This window comes from Dermacentor silvarum, chromosome 4 (assembly GCF_013339745.2).
Source record: "Dermacentor silvarum isolate Dsil-2018 chromosome 4, BIME_Dsil_1.4, whole genome shotgun sequence".
Lineage (NCBI taxonomy): Eukaryota > Metazoa > Arthropoda > Arachnida > Ixodida > Ixodidae > Dermacentor > Dermacentor silvarum.
Genome location: NC_051157.2, coordinates 54443616 through 54466279, shown reverse-complemented (window position 1 = coordinate 54466279; position 22664 = coordinate 54443616). Strand labels below are relative to the sequence as shown.

The 22664-nt window shown below is 49.4% G+C and overlaps 2 protein-coding genes across 2 annotated transcripts; one reads left to right on the top strand and one right to left on the bottom strand.

The window, feature by feature from the left end:
• The first annotated feature begins 10126 nt into the window (after positions 1–10126).
• Positions 10127–11957, top strand: LOC119448612 (uncharacterized). Its single transcript, XM_037711844.2, has 3 exons — positions 10127–10379; positions 10974–11042; positions 11287–11957. Exons 1-3 carry the CDS (start codon positions 10295–10297, stop codon positions 11955–11957), a joined length of 825 nt encoding a protein of 274 aa, XP_037567772.1. The 5' UTR covers positions 10127–10294.
• An 81-nt stretch (positions 11958–12038) lies between these two features.
• Positions 12039–14837, bottom strand: LOC119448611 (putative nuclease HARBI1). Its single transcript, XM_037711843.2, has 4 exons — positions 14508–14837; positions 14310–14452; positions 13258–13426; positions 12039–12881 (listed from the first exon to the last, which is right to left on the bottom strand). Exons 1-4 carry the CDS (start codon positions 14724–14726, stop codon positions 12189–12191), a joined length of 1224 nt encoding a protein of 407 aa, XP_037567771.1. The 5' UTR covers positions 14727–14837; the 3' UTR covers positions 12039–12188.
• Positions 14838–22664: the final 7827 nt, after the last annotated feature.

Sequence of the window (22664 nt, the reverse complement as noted above, 5' to 3'; positions counted from 1 at the left end):
CCCAGTCAAAAAGGGCAGCCCTACAGCAGTACATCAAATCCCTCAATCCGACCACAAGTTGTTATGCTACAGGAGACGCTGACGGAAATGGTGAGCCTGTCGGCCTACACACCCCACATCACGGAAAATCCAGATGGCAGAGGTATCTGCACGTTCGTGTCTAACCAGTACACTTCAATCACGCACAATCTACACATGAGACACAACAAGGTTGAACACTCTCTGATAGAGATCATACCAGGCAACAAGCTAAGAAACAGCGTCTTCAAACTCCACATATATAGCTCTCCAAAAGGTAGGCCCCATCGCTTCATCACGTTGTTATCGAAAGCTATTACGATCGCTAGCAATGCGGGTGCACCCATAGTGATAGCGGAGGATTTCAACGCACCCCATCACGCTTGGGGCTACCCTGGCACCACTGCCAAAGGAGCCGAGCTCTGGCAAGCGGCCTCGGATCTACACCTCACTCTGGTAACGGACCCCGCGTTTCCTACCCGCACTGGAAGTTTTGCTCTAGGGATACCACCCCAGACCTCACCTTTGTTGCAACCACGGGAGAGGTCTCGTGGCCTAACTTGGCCGAGGACTTGGGGAGCGACCACTTTATTCTAAGTACAACATTGCAAATTCAGGGCATACCCCTAGAACTTTCAAGTTCACAGACTGGGGCCTCTTTCGTAAGATCAGATCTAGGAACAGACGAGAAGGCAATGACCCACCGGATTTCGCCAAGTGGCTATCTCAGCTTGGCGAAGACGTCAAGTCGGCCACCAAAACGAACAAGACGGACCTTAAGGTCAGTAAAATGGATAGCAGGCTTGCCCATCTTCTGGAGGCAAAAAGCGCCCTCGTTACCAGGTGGAAAGCACACCGACTGAATCGCAGACTACGCAAGCGCATAGCGAGTCTTAATCGGGACATTCCGTACACTGTCAGAAGCTGGAGAAACAGCATTGGGACGAAATTTGCAACACGGTTGTTGGCCAAATGAGAGGGGGGGGGGGAAATGGAACCTCCTCAAAAACCTGCTGCACGAGACCAAATCCAGATCCACACAGACACGTCTGGTAGACAGAATACTACACTCGGAAAGGAAAGCGAAATCAGACGCGGAAATAATGGAGTCTTTAGCCCGAACATACCTACCTTTGGCTATAGCCCGACCTCCTTCTGGCTACCCGCAATACACGGGATCGCCAGCCCTCGAGATGGACAAGCCCTTCCATGAAGCAGAGGTCCGGAACGCATTAACCAATCTTAACGGGAAATCCGCCCACGGCACAGACGGCATCACGAACCAGACGCTACGTAATCTAGACGACGATTCTGTCACCATCCTCACCAAAGAAATCAATCGTATTTGGGAGTAGGGGGTCTTCCCCGAGCACTGGAAAATGGCGTCAGTCATTCTCATCCCCAAACCGGGCCGGAGTCCTAGTCTTAACAATTTGAGACCGATTTCTCTCACGTCTTGTATAGGCAAGGTCGCCAAGCACGTCATCAACGATCGCATATCAAAACACATTGAGGAAACAAACCTCTTCCCTATCAACATGATAGGTTTCAGACCACACCTATTGACTCAGGACGTCATGAAAATGTTGAAACATCATATTATAGATCAGGAGACAAAGGACGTTAGGGCCATTCTCGTCGGCCTCGATCTAGAGAAGGCTTTTGACAGTGTTTCACATCCCACATACTCGAATCCATCTCTCGCGTCTACCTAGGAACCAACTTTCACAAGTTCGCCAGCGGTTCCTTAGGGATAGAGAGCACTATCAAGCTAGGGGACCTCAAATCTGAGCCCCACGATCGGGTCCTTCGGCATCCTCAGGCACAGCAAAATCATCATACGGCCACGAGGAGAACTTAACTGGAGCAGGTGAGCACACGGCCATTGGTGCTGCAGTTATTGAGGCGTCAGGCCTAACGGCGGAGCAAGCCGCGAAGACGTTGTTTGCCCTAACTTCACTCAGAATATCGTTGTAGTCAGCACAGCCAAGCCCGAACATGCGGCGAATCGTTAGAATCAAGTCCTTCAAGATCGTGGAAGCGGAATACGAGGTGAACGCATACGAGACGGCACCACATGCAACTTGCAAAGGGGTCATCCGAAGAGTGGACATCAGGGATACGCTAGCTATAATAACAAGGAACATCGTGCATGACTTGAACCCACTTGCGCTGGCTGCCAAGCGCATCAAGACTTCGGTTCGGTTCATGTACTTTTTGCCGGACTCAAAGTGTCCAATTTTGTTATGATATGGGTCCACTCTAGTGAGATGCTACCTATTCAGGAAGCAATTGACGTTTGCTATGGAAGGGTTAGGGCACCGCTCAGATGTGTTGCCCGGCACCGAACTTTGTTCAATTTAGAGGATGTGGGATGGTTAACCCAGGAGAGGACCACGTGTGCGTGTCTCAGTGTAATTCTTGAAGGGGATCATCCAACTGGTGACAAGTCATGTAAGCAAAGATTCCAATTCCGTACGTGTACGACTTCATCGGAGAGAACGCAAACAGATCCCGGTCGATAACGAGGGCGCCTTTGGAGGAGCTGCAGCCGGCGCCCCACCATCATCGGAGCACCAGGGGGCGCTCACGCTCCAGGAGCCGCACTAGATCCAGGCGTCGTTCGCAATCCAGGGAAGGAAGCCGTTCGCAATCAGGGAAAGAAGCCGTTCCAAGTCAAGGCAAGCTCAGGTGCGCTTCGAGGAAAGGGGCTCGCACCTGGTGGCAAGAAGACACCTAGACCGCCTGGGCCGACAAAGTTAAAGGTTACGGTGAGGCGTCGTGGGGACGTCACGGCGGCGGTGGCTGGAAGCAATGATGCCAGAATAGAGCAATTGATTAAGGAAGTAACGTCTTAAGAAAAGCAAATGAAGAATTGACCAGAAGGTAGTAGAATTCGAAAGAAAGCCCAGCAGAACCATGCTAGTGTAGCAATAGCTAGACTGTAAGCCAAAGCAACGATCCAGGGGAAGAAGATGCTCCCCTGCCCCTAAAAGCGGGCGGTGAGCTCCGAGGTTGACTCGGTCTTTTCGGCCCTAAATGAAATTAAAGAGCCAATTAAAGCGATAAGAGAGACAACGGAAAAGACTAACTTAAAGTAGACAAATTATGGAAATGGAGGCTAACGGCGGAAAAACGACTTAGGAAAATTGAGGGCGCGAGGGGATGGCGATGACGATGAGTATTTGCCATCAGAGGTGGAGAGTGTAAAGTCGCTCCCTGGAACGTCAGGAGCCATCACAAGAGGACATTAACAGGTAATAGGAAGGCGGACTCATCCAATAATCATGGACAGTAATCATGGATTCACTGTGTGGCAATGGAACTGTCGCGGATTCCAACACAAAAAGGCACCACTGCGACAGTTAATCAAATCATCTGGGGCTAGGCCAAAGGTAATTATGTTGCAGAAACCTTAGCGGATGAAGTGAAGCTTACTGGGTACAAAACGACATGTAGGGGCAAAGAAACAGGGAGGGGATTGGCAACCCTCATTGATAAAAAGCTACCATACATAGAGCACAACGTTCACCTTAGATATTCCAAAATTGAATGTATTTTAGTAGAAATAGTACTCAAAAGGAATAGAGGCAAGGCGCAAAGCATTTTCTGTCTGAACATTTACAGCAGTCCCAACGACATGAGACGGAGCTTTAGAGCACTCTTCAACAAGGCGCTTTCGGTTGCCAAAACTTCCCCGCTCATTATTGGAGGGGACTTTAATGCCCCATATCACACACGGGGATACAGCTGGAATACAAAAAAAAGGAGAAGGGCTGTGGAGCCTTGCCGTAGATCTGGGACTATGCCTGATCACTGATCCAGCATATCCCACCCGTTGTGGCACGTCCACATGCAGGGACTCCACACCTGATCTCACTTTCGTTAACAACTCAAGAGGAGCTAGTTCGGAAAATTCGAATATGGATTCTCGGCAGCGATCATTATATCTTACATATAACCATAGGCATGCCGAAGCAAGAAGCTAGATTCTTCAAGTGCACAGAATGAGACCTTTTCAGGAAAGTTAGAGCAAAAAGAAGGAAATGGGAACATTAGGAACTGAGAAAGAGCCCTTTCAGATATGGGTCAACCAGCTCAGAGAGGACGTCAAAGAGGCCACTAAAGAAATCAAGACAGAGGAAAGCGTTGAGATTATGGATAGCAGGCTGGCGCACTTGATTGAGGCCAAACAATCTATAGTACAAATATGGAGAACGCAAAGACTCAACAGAAGGCTTAGGAAGAAGATAGCGCAACTAATAAGCAGATTGAGAAACACTCGAAGACACTAGCAAAGCAGCAATGGGACGAGATCTGCAACTCAGCTGATGGTAGAATTAAACAGGGGGATAACTAGAATCTCCTCAAGCACTTGCTTAACGAAAATGAAACAAGGGTGAACAAAGAACAGCAATAGCTAAGTTGGTTCATCAAGAAAGTCGGGATAGAACTCAGGAGGAAATCATGGATCGATTGGCTGCCAAATATCTCCCGCTTAAGGGACCGAACGATGGTGATGAGTGTTATGAATATTCATGTGGGATATGTGAGGAAATGGACCGCGACTTTTCGGAGAGCGAAATCAGGATGGCTCTCCACAGTCTTCACGGTAGATCGGCGGCGGGATCCGACGGAATAACTAACAAGATCCTTAGGAATCTGGATGATGAATCAGTCATTTATCTAACTGACCACTTCAATGAACTCTGGAAAAAAGGGGTATATCCGGAGGAATGGAGGGTGGCCAACACTATCCTCATACCAAAACCAGGTAAACAGCTCACTCTAGACAACCTCCGTCCTATTTCGCTAACATTATGTCTCGGTAAGGCTATGGAACACGTTATTCTCAATCGACTCACGAAATACGTTGAACAAAACGACATTTTACCGTACAACTTAATCGGCTTTCGCCCTGGGCTGTCGACTCAGGACGCTATGCTCCTGATCAAGCACCAGCTCGTACAGGCCAGCCCAGCGCACACGAGAGCGCTCTTGGGTTTGGACGTTTGAAAAAGCCTTTGACCGCATATATCATAAGGCCATACTTGACGTTCTCTCTGAGATGGGGCTAGGCAAGAGATTTTTTAACATGGTTAAGGACTTTCTCGGAAATAGGTCTGCACACCCTCATGTTGGGGGAGCTTAAGTCTGAGGCAAAGAAATTGGGAAATAGGGGCACCCCGCAAGGAGCAGTACTCTCGCACATGCTATTTAATTTAGCAATGTCTAGGGTTGCCAGAAATTTGGAGAAAATTGAGGATATACATTACGTGATATATGCTGACGACATAACCATATGGAGTGCCAAGGTAACGTAGGACAGACGGAGACCAGATTACAAGAAAGTGTACATATTGTAGAGAATACACTGAAAGATATGGGGCTTAAATGTTCGGCAGTCAAATCGGAACTTTATTTTGAAACATCGTAGAAGAGGTTGAAAACCAAGAGGTTACATCCCGACAGACGAGACCAGAGTGAACTTACACACTCGCGAAGGAACTACAATCAGGCTAGTCGAAGGAATCAAAGTTCTTGAAGTCTACATAGAAGCGAATAATGCGAACTATAGAACAATACAGCACATCTCAAATAAAACCGATGAAGTAATTAGGCTACTAAGGAGAATTACCAATAGACACAGAGGCATGGGGAAGACAGTGCTTTGAGGATAGTCATGCTTTTGCTCTCTCTCATTTCACCTATGTTGCTGGATTATTCAAATGGACGCAGGTAGAACTTAACAAACTTGACACGATGATTAGGAAGCTCATTAAAGCTACCCTAGGGATACCGATTAACACTGCAACCGAGAGATTGATGAGTCTAGGGGTGCACAACACCATAGAGGAAATTGCGGAGGCTCAGCAGCTTGCGCAACAGGAAAGATTGACAAAAACACGAGCCGGCAGGAATATACTACAGGCAATAGGGGCAGAGCTAAATAGGTCAAGGCGCCCACTAAAGGATGAAGTAGAGTTGCGAGCTGAGATTAGGGATCTGATTAGAACCACCCCCCCTCCCTAGAAACATGCATCCAGAGCACAATATCCAAAGGAGAAAGGCAAGAGCTAAGCACTCTTGCGGGAGATTCAACAGCAGAATCAACAGGCGGGTTTCGTAGATGCTGCCTGGGTGACAGGGAAAGAAGCATATGCTGCCGTAGTAGCAAACATTCAAGGGAAGGTGCAAGATGCCATCACTGTATTTACCAAAGATTCCATGGTGGCGGAGCAAGTGGCAATTGCTCTAGCCATCAGGAACAATAAATGGACTTTTATTTACAGCGATTCCAAAGCTGCTATAAAGGGTTTCGATAAATGTTACGTGGCGCGGTTGCAGCTAAACTTATCGAAAACACTATGAGTATGAGAACTGACATCCAATGGTTTCCTGCGCATATGGGAGAAGTGACGAGACCGGGGCTAACCTCAATGAGGTTACTCATGACTTGGCATGAGGACTTGCTAGCCGTGACAGTCACAACCGAGCCGTCCACCACCAGGCCGGGGAACTTAGAGATCATTTATTAACATATAACGAGATTACTAAACACTACTATCTAGGACGCAGACAATTCCATTGCCACATTCAAAGCTGAGCAGGGCTCAGGCAGTTTCAATGAGACTATTACAAACAGGAACTTATCCCACGCCGTAACACCTGATATAATGTATCCAGAAAGAGAGGTCAAGAAAGATTGCCATGCGTGTAATGGCATCATTGGGATCAGACACATGCTCGCGGGATGCCCTGCGACTCTCACCAACCCTGAAGAAGAATGGCTTCATTGGAAGAAGATGCTAGAGAGTTCATCTTTTCAAGATCAGCTACGGGCTGTCCAGAGGGCCCACGATGTCGCTGAAGGGCTGGGCCTAACGGTGCCACCGTGGGAGCGGCCCGCCTCGACTTGAAATAGTCGAGCCTCAGGACTTTTGTAAATAAAACGTTTTTTACACACACACACTCCTCAGGGCTCAGTCGTCTCCCCGCTGCTGTTTAACATTGCCATGTGCGGGCTTGCTGCCGAGCTCTCAAGCCTGGACGGCATCAAGTACTCCCTTTACCGCGGACGATATTACCATATGGAGTGTCGGTGGCTCGGAGGGCTGCGTGGAGAGCTCCCTTCAGGAGGCCGTCGACTGTGTTGAAGTGTACATCAAGGAAATGGGTCTCAAGCTCTCGCCGTCAAAGTCCGAACTTCTTTTATATCGGCCCACGCGAAGGGGTCCTAAACCCAAAAACTGGAAACCACTGGCCGAGCCGACGTCGACATTAGGCTGCACACGGCTGCGGGGAAGGGAATCCCGAGGGTGGATTTCATACGTGTTCTGGGCATGATCATCGAAGCCAACGGGCAGAGCGGCCGTACGATCGACCGTCTGACTTCCAAGGCGGAAGGGGTCTCCGATTAATCGCTAGGATCTCCAACAATCGGGGTGGTCTTCGGGACTCAGACGGTTCCATGCCTTTTTGATGAGCCACATAAACTATGTCGCATCCATGCACAAGTGGCAACGCCACGAGAGGACTAAATTAAACACTCTCATTCGAAAAAGCATCATGAGAGTCCTAGGCCTTCCGATGCGCACGAGCACTGAGAAACTGATGGACCTCGGAATCCACAATACGCTTGAAGAAGTCATCGAGGCTCAGCAAACGGCACAGGTTGCCAGGCTTTCAATTACATCAGCAGGGTGAAGATCCTGATTGACACGGGCACAACCCCCTCACGCTCGAAATCCAAAACACACATCTCTCTGATCGCATGAGATCTTGCATCAAGGTCTCTCCCCTTCCACGAAACATGCACCCACAATACAACGTGGGCAGGCGTGTCGCTCGAGCCTCCTCTCTTTTAGCCCACGCTCACGCCCACTCTCCGCTAGCATGCTTTGTCGATGCCGCCCAGTACGGCGCTTCCGCTCACTTTGCAGTAGTATCCACAGATACTAAGGGTCGGATTCTATCCTCAGCATCGGTTCGAACCTCTTCTCCTCACAAAGCAGAGCAGATGGCCATCGCACTCGCTCTCCTTGATCCGCAAAGAACTGATATTTACACTGACTCTAGATCCGCTGCTAGGGCCTTTGCTTCTGGGACCATCTGCAAGGAAGTTTTTAGAACTCTCGTTCACAAGGAACTCACAAACCACACCATCACTTGGTTCCCTGCTCATCTTGGCTCGAGGGTCGGGGGCCTTTCCAATGTCAACGAGCTAGCCCACTCCAAGGCGCGAGGTCTCACTTGCCGCGCCGGGACTTGCGCGGCTCAGGCGGAGGAACCAGCCCCCAGCCTTCATTTAGGGACATTTTCACTACTTTCAACGAGGTCACGAAACACTATCAAATGAGCCGAGTACCTTCCCCAATCCCACACGAAAAAGTTGTCTCGGCCACAGGCAATCTCTCTTCGCATGCTTCAGGACGGAGACATTACCCCAGCCTCTCCATTTACAGTCACTACTCAGACATTTCAGCACATTGTCCAGACTGTAACGATCGCAGTGATTTCAGACACATGCTCTGGAGGTGCCCCTCTTTACAGGGAAAGCATGACGACTTCTCTGAAGATGAATTTGATTCCATGATCAAGAGCCCGGTCCTACAACAACTCCAGGCTGTCCAGAAGGCCCACGACGCAGCGGTGAGGCTAGGCCTCCCCGTCCCACGTGGGAGCGGCCCGCGATCCTCCCCATATAAAACGGGGGCGGAATCCTTCAGGACCTCAATAAAGTTCTTTATCTATCTATCTATCTATCTATCTATATATCTATCTATCTATCTATCTATCTATCTATGTATGTATCTACCTGGAGTTCTTTAACGTGCACTACAACGCAAGCACACGGGCGTTTTTGCATTTCGCCTCCATCGAAATGCGGCCGCCGCGGCCGGGATTCCATCCCGCGATCTCGTGCTCAGCAGCGCAACGCCTTAGCTGACTGAGGTCGATTGAGACGCAGGTCCTACCTTTGACAAGGAAGGGCTTGGTTTCCAGCGACTTCTTTTTCGCTTCTTCAGTGCGGAAATTCACTAACCAGGCGTGAGACATCTGGTAAGCCCCTATTCCACCAACATGCCCAATAATGCCAGCGTTCCTCATAGGCTGACTAAAGTCCTCTATTTTGTACGGGCGCCCTGCTATGTAGCAATGTACAACAACCATAGTCTTCAGTCCTTCTCCGGTGGGCATGGGTGGCGGAATGATCTTGTAGTCCTTGGGCACGTCCGAGAACGAAGATCCGCGGCCAGTGTCTTCCGTTGTCGCAGCTCGTGAGGAGCCAGCCATCCTGCGTCTGCACGCGTCAGTGACCAGAATCAGAATCGTGAGCCACGCAAGCGCTTGCTATCGGAGAGCGGGAAAATGTACTATAAACGCGCCCTATGCAGACGCGCAGGCGCAGACGACGAGATGCGATTCAGACGCGGAACGCAAACAACGCGGTCCCAAGCCTCCGCTGGTATGGTGGCTCCATCTAGTTAAGGCGCTGGCAAACGCAACCTTTCAGACACTGTAAATTTTGCTGCCGCCTTAACTAGATGGTGCTAACATACCGAGGACGCTCGGGATCACGTTGATTGCGCTAGATCGGGCGCGTTGCAATGGGAGCGAATGTGACAGCCGTAGTTGCATTGTGGGCTGCTTGGCTGGGCCGAACAGTGCTAGCCATCGGCGATGGAACGCGTCGGCTTGCACGCGCGACGGCGTCCTAAGCAGGCCGCGTCGGGTGCGTTTCAATGGGAGCGAATGTGACAGCCGTAGTTGCATTGTCGGCCGCTTGGCTGGGCCGGACGGCGCTAGCCATCGGCGATGGAACGCGTCGGCTTGCACGCGCGACGGCGTCCCTAGCGCGTTCCCGACACATTCACTGAAATTACTAGGTAGTACTGTCGAAACGCTCGTCTAGCTTGCGCTGTGACTGTGCTGCGTGTGCCGCGCAGCCCTGGCATTTTTTTTTTCTTTGTCTTAGGAAATGGGCCGCACGTTAACTATAGCCGATGTTCTGTGCCTCCCAATAAAAAGTTACAATCTGATTTATAATATTAAGTGGTATCGTAGATGCATAGTCGATAAACTATGGCGTATTCGGTTGGCCGCTCTGGTCCTCTGGCTCAGAGTCTGCAGATGCGAGCGAGCCCGCAATCTGAGCGGGAGACGCAGTGTACCAACCGAATGCATGAGCGATCTCGGAGCAGCGCGCCGGTGGCGCCACTGCGCAGGCAGCGCGGGAAGCCGCCGTGTAAACATTCTTGTGCGACAGTGACAAATGGCGTCGTCCAGTTCAGATGTGCTTGACCGCAGCGACGGCTCTCTCAGCCCAGCGCAGTCACTCTTCCTCACCATGTATGACGGTAAGTTGAGCGGAAGCTTTCGAAAGAAGTTTTTTGTTCGTCAAGTGTTTGGAACTGTGCTGCAGCCCCTTCGCGCGTGTTGTACAAGGAGCGCGCCGCTAGTGAAACTTTGTACCGGCACCTTGCTTTTTAGGCGCCTGTATATCTCGCTAACGTGAATTCCAGTTTATAATATTAGGGTACACTAACAGCTTTAGCTCGGAAGCTTCATGTACTAGCAGTAGGCGTAACACCTGCTGTGTGTGTTATCTGCTGCTCCTGTAAGGCGCGTGCGCTGGTTTTCAGCACTGCTTACATTTCATTCGAAGTCGTCTGCTAGTGTGTTTCGCCGATTAAGCCTTCTTCAGTAATGGATGCCATGAGTGACACTGGCGTTTTCGCATGTATCGCCACTGCTACACCACCAGCACGGAAAGAAAACTGCGACAGTTGGAATTGAACTTCGTCTGCGTAATTGAGCAGCTTATAATTCATTTTCCGCTGAGTGTATGCGCTTCGTAGAACGCGTCCTGTGTAGGAACACGCGTTTACATCAGATGCTCGTGACTCCTAATAATTATTAATACCGTGTCATTCAACTATCTTTTATCACAGGTAACGCACCAAGCCCAGTCTTGCTTGGGGAAGCCACCACTGCTGCCAGCGAGAACAGCCCGTCTTCCGGTAGGTGTAATGACGTTGCAACGCTTTTTCTTTCTCATTGTTGTAGGCTGAATTCAAACAGCCAGGCCTTGTGACCCTAATGTCACAAGGTTTTGCTTACTGTTCTCCTGCAGTGACAATTATTAAAATGCTTGCATGTCCATTTACTCCCCTCACTTGCTTTGCTAGTACATAAAAATATTCGAGCATTTGCAAAAATATTACTAATGTTATAACCCGGCTTTTCTTTTTCTCCTGTAAACAGGACCATGGGGAGAAGGCGAGACAAGGCTGTTATTAAACCTTTATGCACACTACTCAACCAAAGTAGGCCCCATGAAAAAATTCCGCTGCAAGCGTGCTATGTACGAGTATATTTCTAAGGAAATTCTTCAGATCCTGAATATTTACAGGACTCCGACACAGTGCGAGTCACGATTCAAGACAATTGCAAAGCGAAAGAAAGATGAAGACACTAATAACAAAACATCAGGCCATTCCCGCTGCCAGGTGTCGTATGAAGAAGAATTTGCGGCAATAAGGGCAGCAGATGACAGCATACAGCCCGAAGTTCTTCGTGGTGTGCACTCCGTGACATACAAGACATCTCAATCTGCTCAAGGTGCCAAGGATCCCGCCAACATTCTTACAGGTGCTGCCAACATTCCTATAGGAGCTGACTGTGCTGACCTGTCAGGCAACTCTGAATTTCTCGACGCCCCTTCAAGCGTAGTTACCGACTCTGCACCAAAAAGAAAGGGAACACACAAGGCAGGCCGTCCTAATGCAGGTCGAATGATGCACATGAAGTATTTCTTTGAGCACATGCAAAAAATAATGAAGAGCGAGAAGCAAAAAGGGAAGAGAGAGAGAAAAGACGAGAGGAAAGGCACCAAGAGCTGCTCAAACTCCACAGGGAGCACATCGCTGCATTGAAAGACCTTGCAGCAAAAGAAGACAACATGTGAAGCGTGGCATATACAAGTTCATGCCTCTGTATGTCATGTGCAATAAAATTTGTCTTTGCTATGACATCAATTTGTGTGAAACTTGCACACTTCAGAAAAGAGAAAAAATGTTTCAGGATTAGTAAACCGAGTAAAGCACTAACATTCTTTCTGGTTCAAGATAAATGACCAACAATTCCTTTATTTTCTCCCTCGTTACCTACAGCTGCCCCACCAAAGCATTTCTTTTCAATTCACCCAGACGGCGAAGCACACTTTCACGGTCAGTCTGTGGCTGCCTGTTAGCAGCCAACTCTGCGCGGTCCTGTCTGATGCGCAGCAGTGTATCCTGGCTTCTTTCTTCCCTCTCTTCGTCGGTCAACAGATCCTCCACATCTATGTCGCCATTGTCGAGGCATATGTTGTGGAGCACGCAGCATCCTACAATGAACTGTGTTATTTTGTCAACTGTGGTGAATTCGATGTAGCGAAGCTGACGAAACCTCTGCTTTAATAAGGCGAATGCATTTTCAATGACTACCCTTGTAGATGCATGGCAAGTATTGTACTTGCTCTTTGCTTGCGTCATGTTGCCATAATTCTTAAACGGCGTAAGAAGGTGTTCCCTAATTGGGTAGGCGGCATCTCCAAGGATGTGATACCTGTTCACCTGGCAAAGTGTGGGCAAATCTTGCTGAACAGTTGATAGTTTCAGCACACGACCATCATGAACCTTGCTTGGTGGGCCAGTAAAGACGTCTTGGAACCTGCCTTTGGAGTTGCAGATGCCCTGCATTGTTAATGACACCTGGTCATGCCTGTTTATATAGGTAGACCTTGTCTTGTTCACTGGGCAGCGCATGGGAATATAGGTGCCATCGATACACCCTATTACATTCGGAAACCCTGCAAGCTGCAAAAAGAAAAGGTCATTGCGAAGTCAGAATAAACCATAAAGAACATACATAATAAAGGCTAGAAAAATATTTTACAACAGCGCATTAGTTCCCGCTGTCAATCTAATGGTAATGCACTAATTAGAAGTGAGAATTAGTGCTTATCATTGAAGCCATGTCATTTTGCAATTATATCTCGTGCATTGGTCATTTTGCACAAGTTGGTGTACAGTCCCTTTTATTATTATTGCTGTTTACAACTTGTCAACAAAAAAAGGAGTTCTGTATTATTTGGAAAGGCGTGCTTCTTCATGCATATTTGATTGTTTTCCCTTAACATACTTCATGTTGAAATGCAGATAAAAAATATAAGAAGGCAAAATAACAGCTCACATTCTCGAATTCCCTGGCTAATGCCTCTTTGTCCATTCCAAAGTATATGACGTCTGGGGCAATGGCACAAAGAAAGCCGAGCACCCTATCAATCACAGCAAACTGCGTAGACTCTGCCATGTTGAAAAGCACAGCAACCTCCCTCATTGAGGCCTTGTTGACAGCATACCTAGAAAATATTTTCATATGAGTTGTTATGCTTGACCATTACATGGAAAGATTGTCATGCTTAATTTACATGAAAGTACGGAGAGCAGCTACTTGCAGAAAGAAGTGCCCTGCATCTAATATAGTTCTACATGTGGTAACAAACAGGAGCTACTCCATGTGTGTGCAAACTCCACAGCTGACTTATTTGGCCTCTATTGAGACCACAGCGGGCGCCTATATATGAAGTTAGGAAATTCGCAGGCGCAAGTTGGAATCAGCTAGCGCAAGACAGGGGTAATTGGAGATCGCAGGGAGAGGCCTTGGTCCTGCAGTGGACATAAATATAGGCTGATGATGATATATAGTGCAGGTAAACCAAGATTTGGTCCCATTATTGAACAACTAAAATAAGACAATTTAAAACTGCAAGCACAAATCGCATGATCTTTACATGCCTCTGTGTTCGAGTGTGCATTACATGGGTCTGGAAGCAGCCCATTGCTACTCGATTTGTGCTGTGTTGTGGTTTGGGGTATGACGAGTATTTCTGTATGCCATTACGTGCATCAACAGAACATAAAACAGCACGTGTTTGCATTGTTATCAATAAGGTAAAGCAGCGTCTGCTCAAACTGATTAAAACAGCAAATTAGAATAAGGATCGCCATATGCTTAATAGGCACCAGGCTCGACATGCTTGTTAGCCGCCTTGTTGAACATCTACTGGAAAGCGAAGAGCTTCTTCTGTCTTTTTTTATATCAACTACTTTTTTCACGATGAATGGAGACAGTGATGATCCTACTCCAAACAAAAAGTTCAGAGAAGCTTGCTGATTATATTGCTGCTTGTACTACACTGGATCTTCAACTCAACATACAAATCAGAAATGCGGTTCATTCACCAGAGAAATGAGAGAATGTGCTCCTCTGCCGATTTGACGGGCACACCGCCATGGTTCCTGTCAGACGGAAAACATTCCGACGCTTCGAACTGTTTGACCAGCTGGTTACAGGCTGATCGCGGGAGGCGGAAGTTGCTGCGAAACTGTAGAAGAACATTAGGTGAGTTCACTTTGCCTTGCGGCCGAACTTAATGTTACCTGTTTGTCGGAATAATCGCTGACTACCTTCTGAACATAGCCTTTGACCTTCGGCACTTCAAGATGCTCGGCGAACAACTCGGCGAACTTGTTTGCATAAATGTGGCGGTCGTCGTCGTCGTCGTCGGAGCTGCTAGCTTCAAGGCCCTCGGTTGCGAGGTGCTCTAAAAGCATCACTGATGATTCTTGCGCCTTTCGTAGCCGCCTTCGTTTCGACATGGTGCAATTATGCTTTCCTGGATATAAATTGACGGGAGCGACACACGAAAACACCACGAACACAACGCAACAAACCCGCACGACGCTCCGAAACTCCCGACGGCGAAAATGTGCGCCGGCGCTGTCACCTGTCGGCAACCGCGTCAAACCGCGGCGGTTAGTATCACGTGACACTGCTCTCGGCCAGATCGCGCCAACGTTCTCTCTAGCAAGTCAGAGCGGTTGGGAGCGCTCTGAGTCAGAGGCTGGCGCTCTGAAAGAACCATCCGAACGTAGTCCGAGCGCTCGACTTCTACCACCCGAACGCGTGGCCACTTTTCAGAGCCCTCTAGAGCGCTCGAAAACGACCATCCGAATACACCATAAGTGAATCGGTCTCCAACGAACTGGTCGGCATGGTTTCACAGTAAACGACTTCAAGCATTGCGGGCGTACTAAGTCGACTGCACTGCAGACGTTTCAGTACGGGAGTCCACACTTATGACGCTATATCACCGGTAAGTACACAAAGTGTGCAAGCACTACACGTGGCTAAATGTTCAAGGACTCAAGATTACACAGTCTCTTGTAGTAGCGTTACGTCACTACATGTCTCGTTCGAGTGAAATTACTTAACGCTTGCCAAAGTAAGTTGAGAGTCTGGGAAACAGGCGAAATATCTTGAGCATGGTTCAGAGTCTCAAGCAAGTTCGCGAACACAGAGCTTTAGGACAAGCGCACACGGAGTTTTTGATGTCCCGAAATGAGTGGAATAATAATTCAAAATCATGCGCAGTACAATCCAAACTGTAGAATATGTTAGTCACTGACTGTATGCTTGCAATTGGCTTTCTCTGTAAGGCCCTTGTTAAAGGCTTGTATGGTCAAGAACATCACACTTATTGCAGGGACAAAAGGAAATCAAGCACAAAAATTGAAGGTATCGCAAATATTCGCAAATTCGATCAAAACGGCTATTGGTGAAACGTAGAGAAACAGTCTAGCCGAAGAAGCGGCACTTGTTGGTTGGGTTCATCTTCGAGCCTGGCGCACAGCGGAAGGCGTCGGCGAACGGCTGGAAGTTCCTGACGACCCGGTTGCAGTCGGCGCCATACAGGTTGTCGGGGTGGCCACAGGCGCAAGTCAGGTGGCATAGGGTGAGAAAGAACACCTGGGGCTCACTGAAGCGGCGTGAGAGGCGCAAGCCGGTAGAGGCACCATCCAGGAAGGCCGCGAAGGCTACCTCGACCGCGGGCACGTCGGGAAACAGGTCCACCTGTTCGTAAAGCGAATAGTATACGTAACACACTCACCAATCGCAATGTTTGAAAAGACGACTGCGCTTCCTGATTGTATGCCTGACAGGCTTCGCGTACACGCACGTGGTTCATTTCCACTGTCGGCATCTGTTCAGGTAACTATAAGGTGCGGAAGAGTTCAGTTAAGTGGGCGCGTACTACATTGCTGCTAATGTATAGATGGCTGACTAAACGTAGCTGGAAGCTGTACACGCATAACTATACTGTTGCATAAAAACGTACATTTGGAGATATTTACAAGACAAAGCACAGGCGTAGCCGCAGCCAAGATTTGCGAGGAGCAACCTCTACTTCGTCAGTACCGGCCTAATGCTGCAGTCCTATGTCGCGGCAATATAGACGAAAACGAAATGAACCTGACTCATGGGCCAATGCTGTGAGAAGATTTGTCCTCGTCAGTGGCAGCTAAAGAGAACATGTCGCTGGGCTAGTTGGTTTATACTTGCAGGTTTAACAAGCAATTAAACACCATATAGACGGTACAGAAAAAAAGAAGGTAGACACAAGACAAGCGCTAACTTGCAACCAGTTTTTTTTTTTTTTTTCGGAGCAGACAGAATGCATTTAAAGAAGCAAGGAATGCACGCAGACCGCGCAGCGCAAGGAACATCGCATACTCATCTTGCAACGCATAATAACTACCAAATCGCAGCATTTTCTTTTTGTGAAAGAAATGTTTGCTAATGTATCTATCTACTCCCTAGTATTCGATTCCTGAGTAAAAGTGGAGACACGCTTTCGGGTGATTTAATGGAGATTTGTACATCCGACAGAATGAGAAGGCGTGTATATCAGTGACACGTCTGTAATGTTTAGCAGCAATGAACAAAAGTTTTTAGGATACTGTGACTTGGTTGCTATATGCATTTCATGATGACCATGATATTCATTGCCACTTATGCGCGTTGCGGTCTGCGTACCTTGCTATAGCTACTTATATGCATATTGTTTGCTCCAAATGAACTTGGACTGCGAGTTAGCGCTATTCCTGTGTCTACCTTTTAAGGCGAAATCCTTAGGTTTGTATGTTGGCGGTAACCCTGGCGAAAGAGGGCCGCGACGAAAAATGGCCGACGCCGCCAAAAATGCTCGGATTGACGTCACAATTCTCAGGGAGGTTCCTGTAAACAAAGTAAATTGGTGGCTTTGAAAATAAGATCTGTTACATTTCGGTCTGGGTGGGAATCGAACCCGGACTTCCGGGTTCCGGGTGCGCGCCGTGTATACAGAAGGTCACCTGAGTGCAGCTGTGACTAGGTGCCAGGCAAACGATGAAGTTCGGTGGACCGAGGCTCTTATCAATTGTTCCCTTATACAGGGCTCACAAAACACGTATCGCGTTCATTTCTAATAAAATGTTTTGATGCCCTTAAGAGGAGTACCTCGCAGCGCAGGCGTCTCTCGAAATTGACCCGAGCAGTGGAGTCGCCGATCCACGAGCCGGCCACGGGCTTGCCCGTGGCGTCCACACCAATGCCGCTGCCGTCCACGGCACCCACTAGCTGGCGAGCGAAGAGGAATCCCAGGCCTCCGAAGAGCATTGCTCGCGTGCCCTCGCGGTGGTAGGCCGGCTGCGCCAGCAGCCCCAACGACAGCCGCACCGCGTTCAGGAGATACCAGTAGCGGGCGTACGGCTGCGTGTAACTGCCGGGCAGCCGGTAGTCCTCATCTGCCTCGGGCATGTCCCGCAGCGCGTTCCAGACGAGGCGCGTCTCTTCCCACAGCTGCGGGAGCGACACCGTGCCGTTTCGCGGGAACGATTCGAAGGCCCGTTCCAACGCGCCCTCGGTCAGGTACTCGTCTCGGGGCCACAGTGCGATCCTCACCTTGGAGAACTTCTCGATGGCGATGGCCTTGCTGTGATCGTCCAGCCACAACGATCCCCGAGTCTTCTTGATAGCAGCCTGCTGATTTTGGACAAATTGAGAAAGAGTCAAATATTGACTGACTTTTTTTTAAAACAGCGAGAACTGTATACGCCGAGGTATAAAACTGAGCAGTGTGCCCTATAAGGTCATCCGTGTTGTTACCACTGCAACGTGGAAGCAAGAAGGAACGCGAGCGAGCTCCTCAGCACCTTCAAGAAAGGCTGAAATGGCATAAGTTCAGCAAATGACCTAAGCCATGAAGCTGCTAAGTATCGTACATTCTTCTTTGCACTATCAATAGAGGCTACTGAGCATGTACACTTGTAAAAACTTGTAATTCTTTTAAAAAAGGTATGAAAGAAAAAAGGAGCCTCAGGCTGCTGCCGTAAACATGCGACATCGCAGCTCTTCATTCAACACTCTAAACATGCCCAAAAACGCCTGTTTATTTACACAGATATATGTTCTCCTTAAAGCACGCCAAAAAGTAGATGCATCAACATTTGCGTGTCTTCCACAGCGGGCAGTTTAAGCTTGCTTGAGCGTCGCAACGACTAAAATCGTACCGCCACTACTACATATGTATGTTTAAGCGTTCAACGAAAATTGCGCAGCGAGGCGCGCTAAATCGATTTTCTGGTTGCAGTCGCAGCTTGTGAGAAGCAGCCAGTAGGCAGGCGCATGCAGGGGGCAATGGATCGTGAGAACCGAGGTAAAGAGATCGAAGAAACAGCGATAGAGTTTGATTGTCCCATAACGCGATGAGACTAAATAGTTCATCGGAAACAACAATAAAAACGTGAATACGGGTATATGCATCACTGTTTATCTGACGGACCAACGCCTCCTATAAAGACTTTATAGGAGGCGTTGGATGGACTGAGTAAGACTGTATATACTCCTATAGGGAGGGCCCCCTGTGGGGAAAATACACAAACACTAGACAGGTTAACCCGGACTTGCGACAGATCGGTGTTAACATGCAAGGAAAGGTGTGTGGCCGTGTTACATTAATTACTTCAACGTTTTCTGTTTCGATACTGCCAAGGTACCATCGTTTTGCGCAAGACTGTACGCGCCAAACCGGCCGTCTTTGTTGTCCTAGCGCACAAGCGCAGTGCCCAACGTGCCTTGACGACATCCGCGAACCGGTCGCTAATGGCGCTGCGTTCCTTGGCCGTGAAGCGCGCAACGGTGTCCGCCGCGGCGACCAAGAGTTCGTAGCTGGCCTCCACCTGGGCTGCGCAGAACCGCGGTCGCTCCTGGCGAGCGCGCGACTTCTCCCCGAACAGCGCGAACAGCAGGCGGCCGGGGTCGGCCACCACGCCGTGAGTCTGCACAAACAGCCAGGCCAGATGGCGCTTCAGCTCCGAGACCGACAGCCGGCGAAAGATCTCCCTCACGGCGTCCAGGAACACCTGGTCGCTGACCAGCAGCAGCGCTTCGTCGAAGGACTCCTGTCCAAGGCCTAGCTTGCGGTTTATCGCGTCCTCGACGAAGCCGGCGCTCGACAGCTCCGGGTAATCGGCAAGCGCCTTCAACGGCAGCACGGCGGGCCTCTTGTTCCGATTGGTGGCGGCCCGGAGCAGGACGTCGAAGACGAATCGCTGCACGTGGAAGGACTCGTTGATGGCCGCGTTGGTCGGAGGCGTCGCGTTGTCAGAGGCCAGCTGGCGGTAGAAGAGGTTCCAATAGCGGACGTACAGCTGCTCGTCGATGTCGTTGAAGAATGGCGCCCATTGAGAGATCAGGTCGTTGGGCGCGAGCAGCAACCGACGCTGGCGCGGGTACTCTTGCGACTTCGGGAGCATCTGTATGCTGAACCACAGCGGCGCTTTCCAGTTGAACGCGAGGTCGAAGAGCACCTCGGCGGGCGAAGACGTCCCGTCCGGATCATCGTCGGGCCACTCGAGTCCCCGGTCTCTCATGAAGCGCAACGCGACGTCGGCCGTGGACTCGGCTTGATTCATGCAGACGTCGAACATGGCGGTAGCCTTGGTCACCGTGGGAAGCAGAGAGGCACTGTGGCGAAGCCATTTCGGCAGGTCGCTGAGCCACTCGAACACCATGTCAGACAGGACAGACCTGGCTGACCGGTGCCTCGGCCGCCACTTGGCGCACACGTAGGCGCTAAAATTGTCGCATGGGTCCACGCTCGGGTCCATGCCCGACTCCAGCGTGTAGCGGTGCAGGCGGCAGTCAGAGGTGTCGCACACAGGGTCCTTGTCGGCCGTTCGACTTGTGCCAGCGAATACGAAGAAGACCACGAGGATGAGCACCACGGAGCAGAAGACGATGAGAATGGCCGGCGTGTTCAGGGGACGCGTACTTGGCTCCGGCGCCGAGCTGTCGCCACCTCGGGACGATTCCTGCGTATGAACAACAGGTACAATTCGTGAACTCAGTGGTGACGCGTTCATATTTTCTAGGGTCGGGGATAAACGTAATGATCCTATTCCAGTGCTATTTCTTTTCCCGCTTCGCTAGTGGTCCGAGATTATACGTTATCAGCGGAATCGACCGATCGTGAAATGGATAGAGCTGATCGAGAGGAATCCTTAAATTACACCAGCCTCGATTACCGCTCACATTAGACGTGAACTCGCACTTGGAACAGAATTGTTTCATTATCCAATCATACCACCTGATTTGATAGAAACTGAAAACTCCGGAAACTGGAAATTGATAAAAACTCCGGCGGTGGCCACGCGGGCGCCGTATCTTGAAGGCGATCTGCTACGTGGAAAAAGCGCAGATATATATATATATATATATATATATATATATATATATATATATATATATATACTGCGATACGCGGTATTTTCGTACAAATTTAAGAAGGAAAACCCGAGGAGAGAATAAAAGTTAGGTTCGCAGAAAGTTGGCGGTGAAGCGACGAACATCCGTCACACATCACACAAAAGAGCAGAGTGTAGCGAGCCTAGCCAAGATTGCAGCAGCGAAAGCGATAGGACCAAGTGGAGATAGAACAGGAAGTCCAGTCGAAGTGTGGAAACTGGGTGCAACGGAAATAGGAACAAGGCTGCGTCGAGCCAAACATTCTAGGTGTATGGTGCAGGGCCAGAGCCAGTGTCATCCAACAAAAAATTTGCGATGCGCTTCGTAGAATTATTCCGGCTATCTCTGCAACAATTGTAACCACTTGTCGTCCCATGGTAACGTGTTCAAAGCAGCAGACAAATTCTGAGCCCACACACCCAAAGTTGAAACAATTGTAAGGGTGTTAGCGATTTTGCAGAAGCCGTACTTTTCTTAACACAAACATGACAGCTGTTTCAACAGCCTGTTGCTCCGAATGCAATACACCCCATCCATTTTCCTTACGCATTTCCTTTATCACGGCAACAAGGATACCAAAATGTGGAACTGCATAGTCACGTATAGACAGACAAATGTTGAACAATAAATGTTCGATTATAGCTAGTCGCAGGACATTGCAGTATTGATGCGGCAACAAAATGGTTAGGAGGAATTCGTGTGAAGAGAGCCACATAGGATAGAACAGTGGAGAGCCTCTATTCTGTCTTTGCTAGGTTCGTATTTCCTAGATTATTGAACCGCGGTTTATTAGTTCATTCTTCCGCTACTTCCTTGCAGACAACTAAGTGCAAGATTTCCCCACAGGATTCATATAACCCGCACTCTAACGGTACGGCGAAGAGGGTGTGGTCCAAACTGTAAAAGAAGGATTAAAAATGGACAGGTGTGCTAAGCACTAGCTACACCGATTGCGAGATTTTATTGCGATAGAAATTATATGGACCCTTCAAGCGGATTTCTGTCGTTGGCGTCGCCGTCACCGCCATGAAGTCCAAGGGCGATAAAATCGTCGCCGCGCGCCGCATGTGCGAGTGAAAGCGCGGGGGACGCGCGCTTTCACCGAGAGCGAGCACATGGCGGAGAGCAAACGTGACTTACTCCGTCGCGCGAAACGCCGTGGGGCATGGGAGGGAGAGAGGGGGACGACGCTGTGCTGCGGCACCAAATGCGCATCGTGCAACCGGGCGCAAGGGGAACTGGCGACGCAATCTCCCACGCGAAAGGAGGAAAGCGGGAAGGCAGCGCGGGAGGGAGGGGAGGGGGGGGCGACTTCTACTCTTCTAAGTGGTGGACGGCAAAAGAGAACTATAGAATACTCATTGAGCACATCGGCCAAGGCATTCAACGAATACACCTGGATCATGCACGACGGCTAAAGGAACCGCGCTACAGAGACAGTTAACCGAGAGCTTGAACTGGCTCACCATTATACCAAGGACGCCCCGCGTTTCTGCAGATCAGCTCTACAAGATGCCCTCCGTCAACCAGCAGGGGAAGGAACTCCACTCTGATCAATGCGTGAACTTTGGCTCCCCGTACATTTGTGGGAGGGAGAACATACGGTGCCTTCAGCTGGCAACAAAGCCAAGCTGCGGTACTGTATTCACTTGACTTTTGCGTCACGTTTCGCTACACATAGGATATTGAACAATAAATGTGATACGGTGTTTACGTATTCATATGTGTATATATCTTGATGGTACAGTACTTGGCTCTGAAAGCGTGTACAACGTACGTGTGGTGTATGCTCGAGCGCACAAGATTTATGTTCTGAACGAGAACGATCAAACGTTGCGGAGCTATCGCAGGGTTTGAGCTTCAAGCGACTGCATTGCAAGACCATCAAGTCGACAGCGCGGTCTGTTTTCTCCGCGATCACGATCACGAACACCATACCCCATATATCTGTACAGCACTTGTGGCGAATT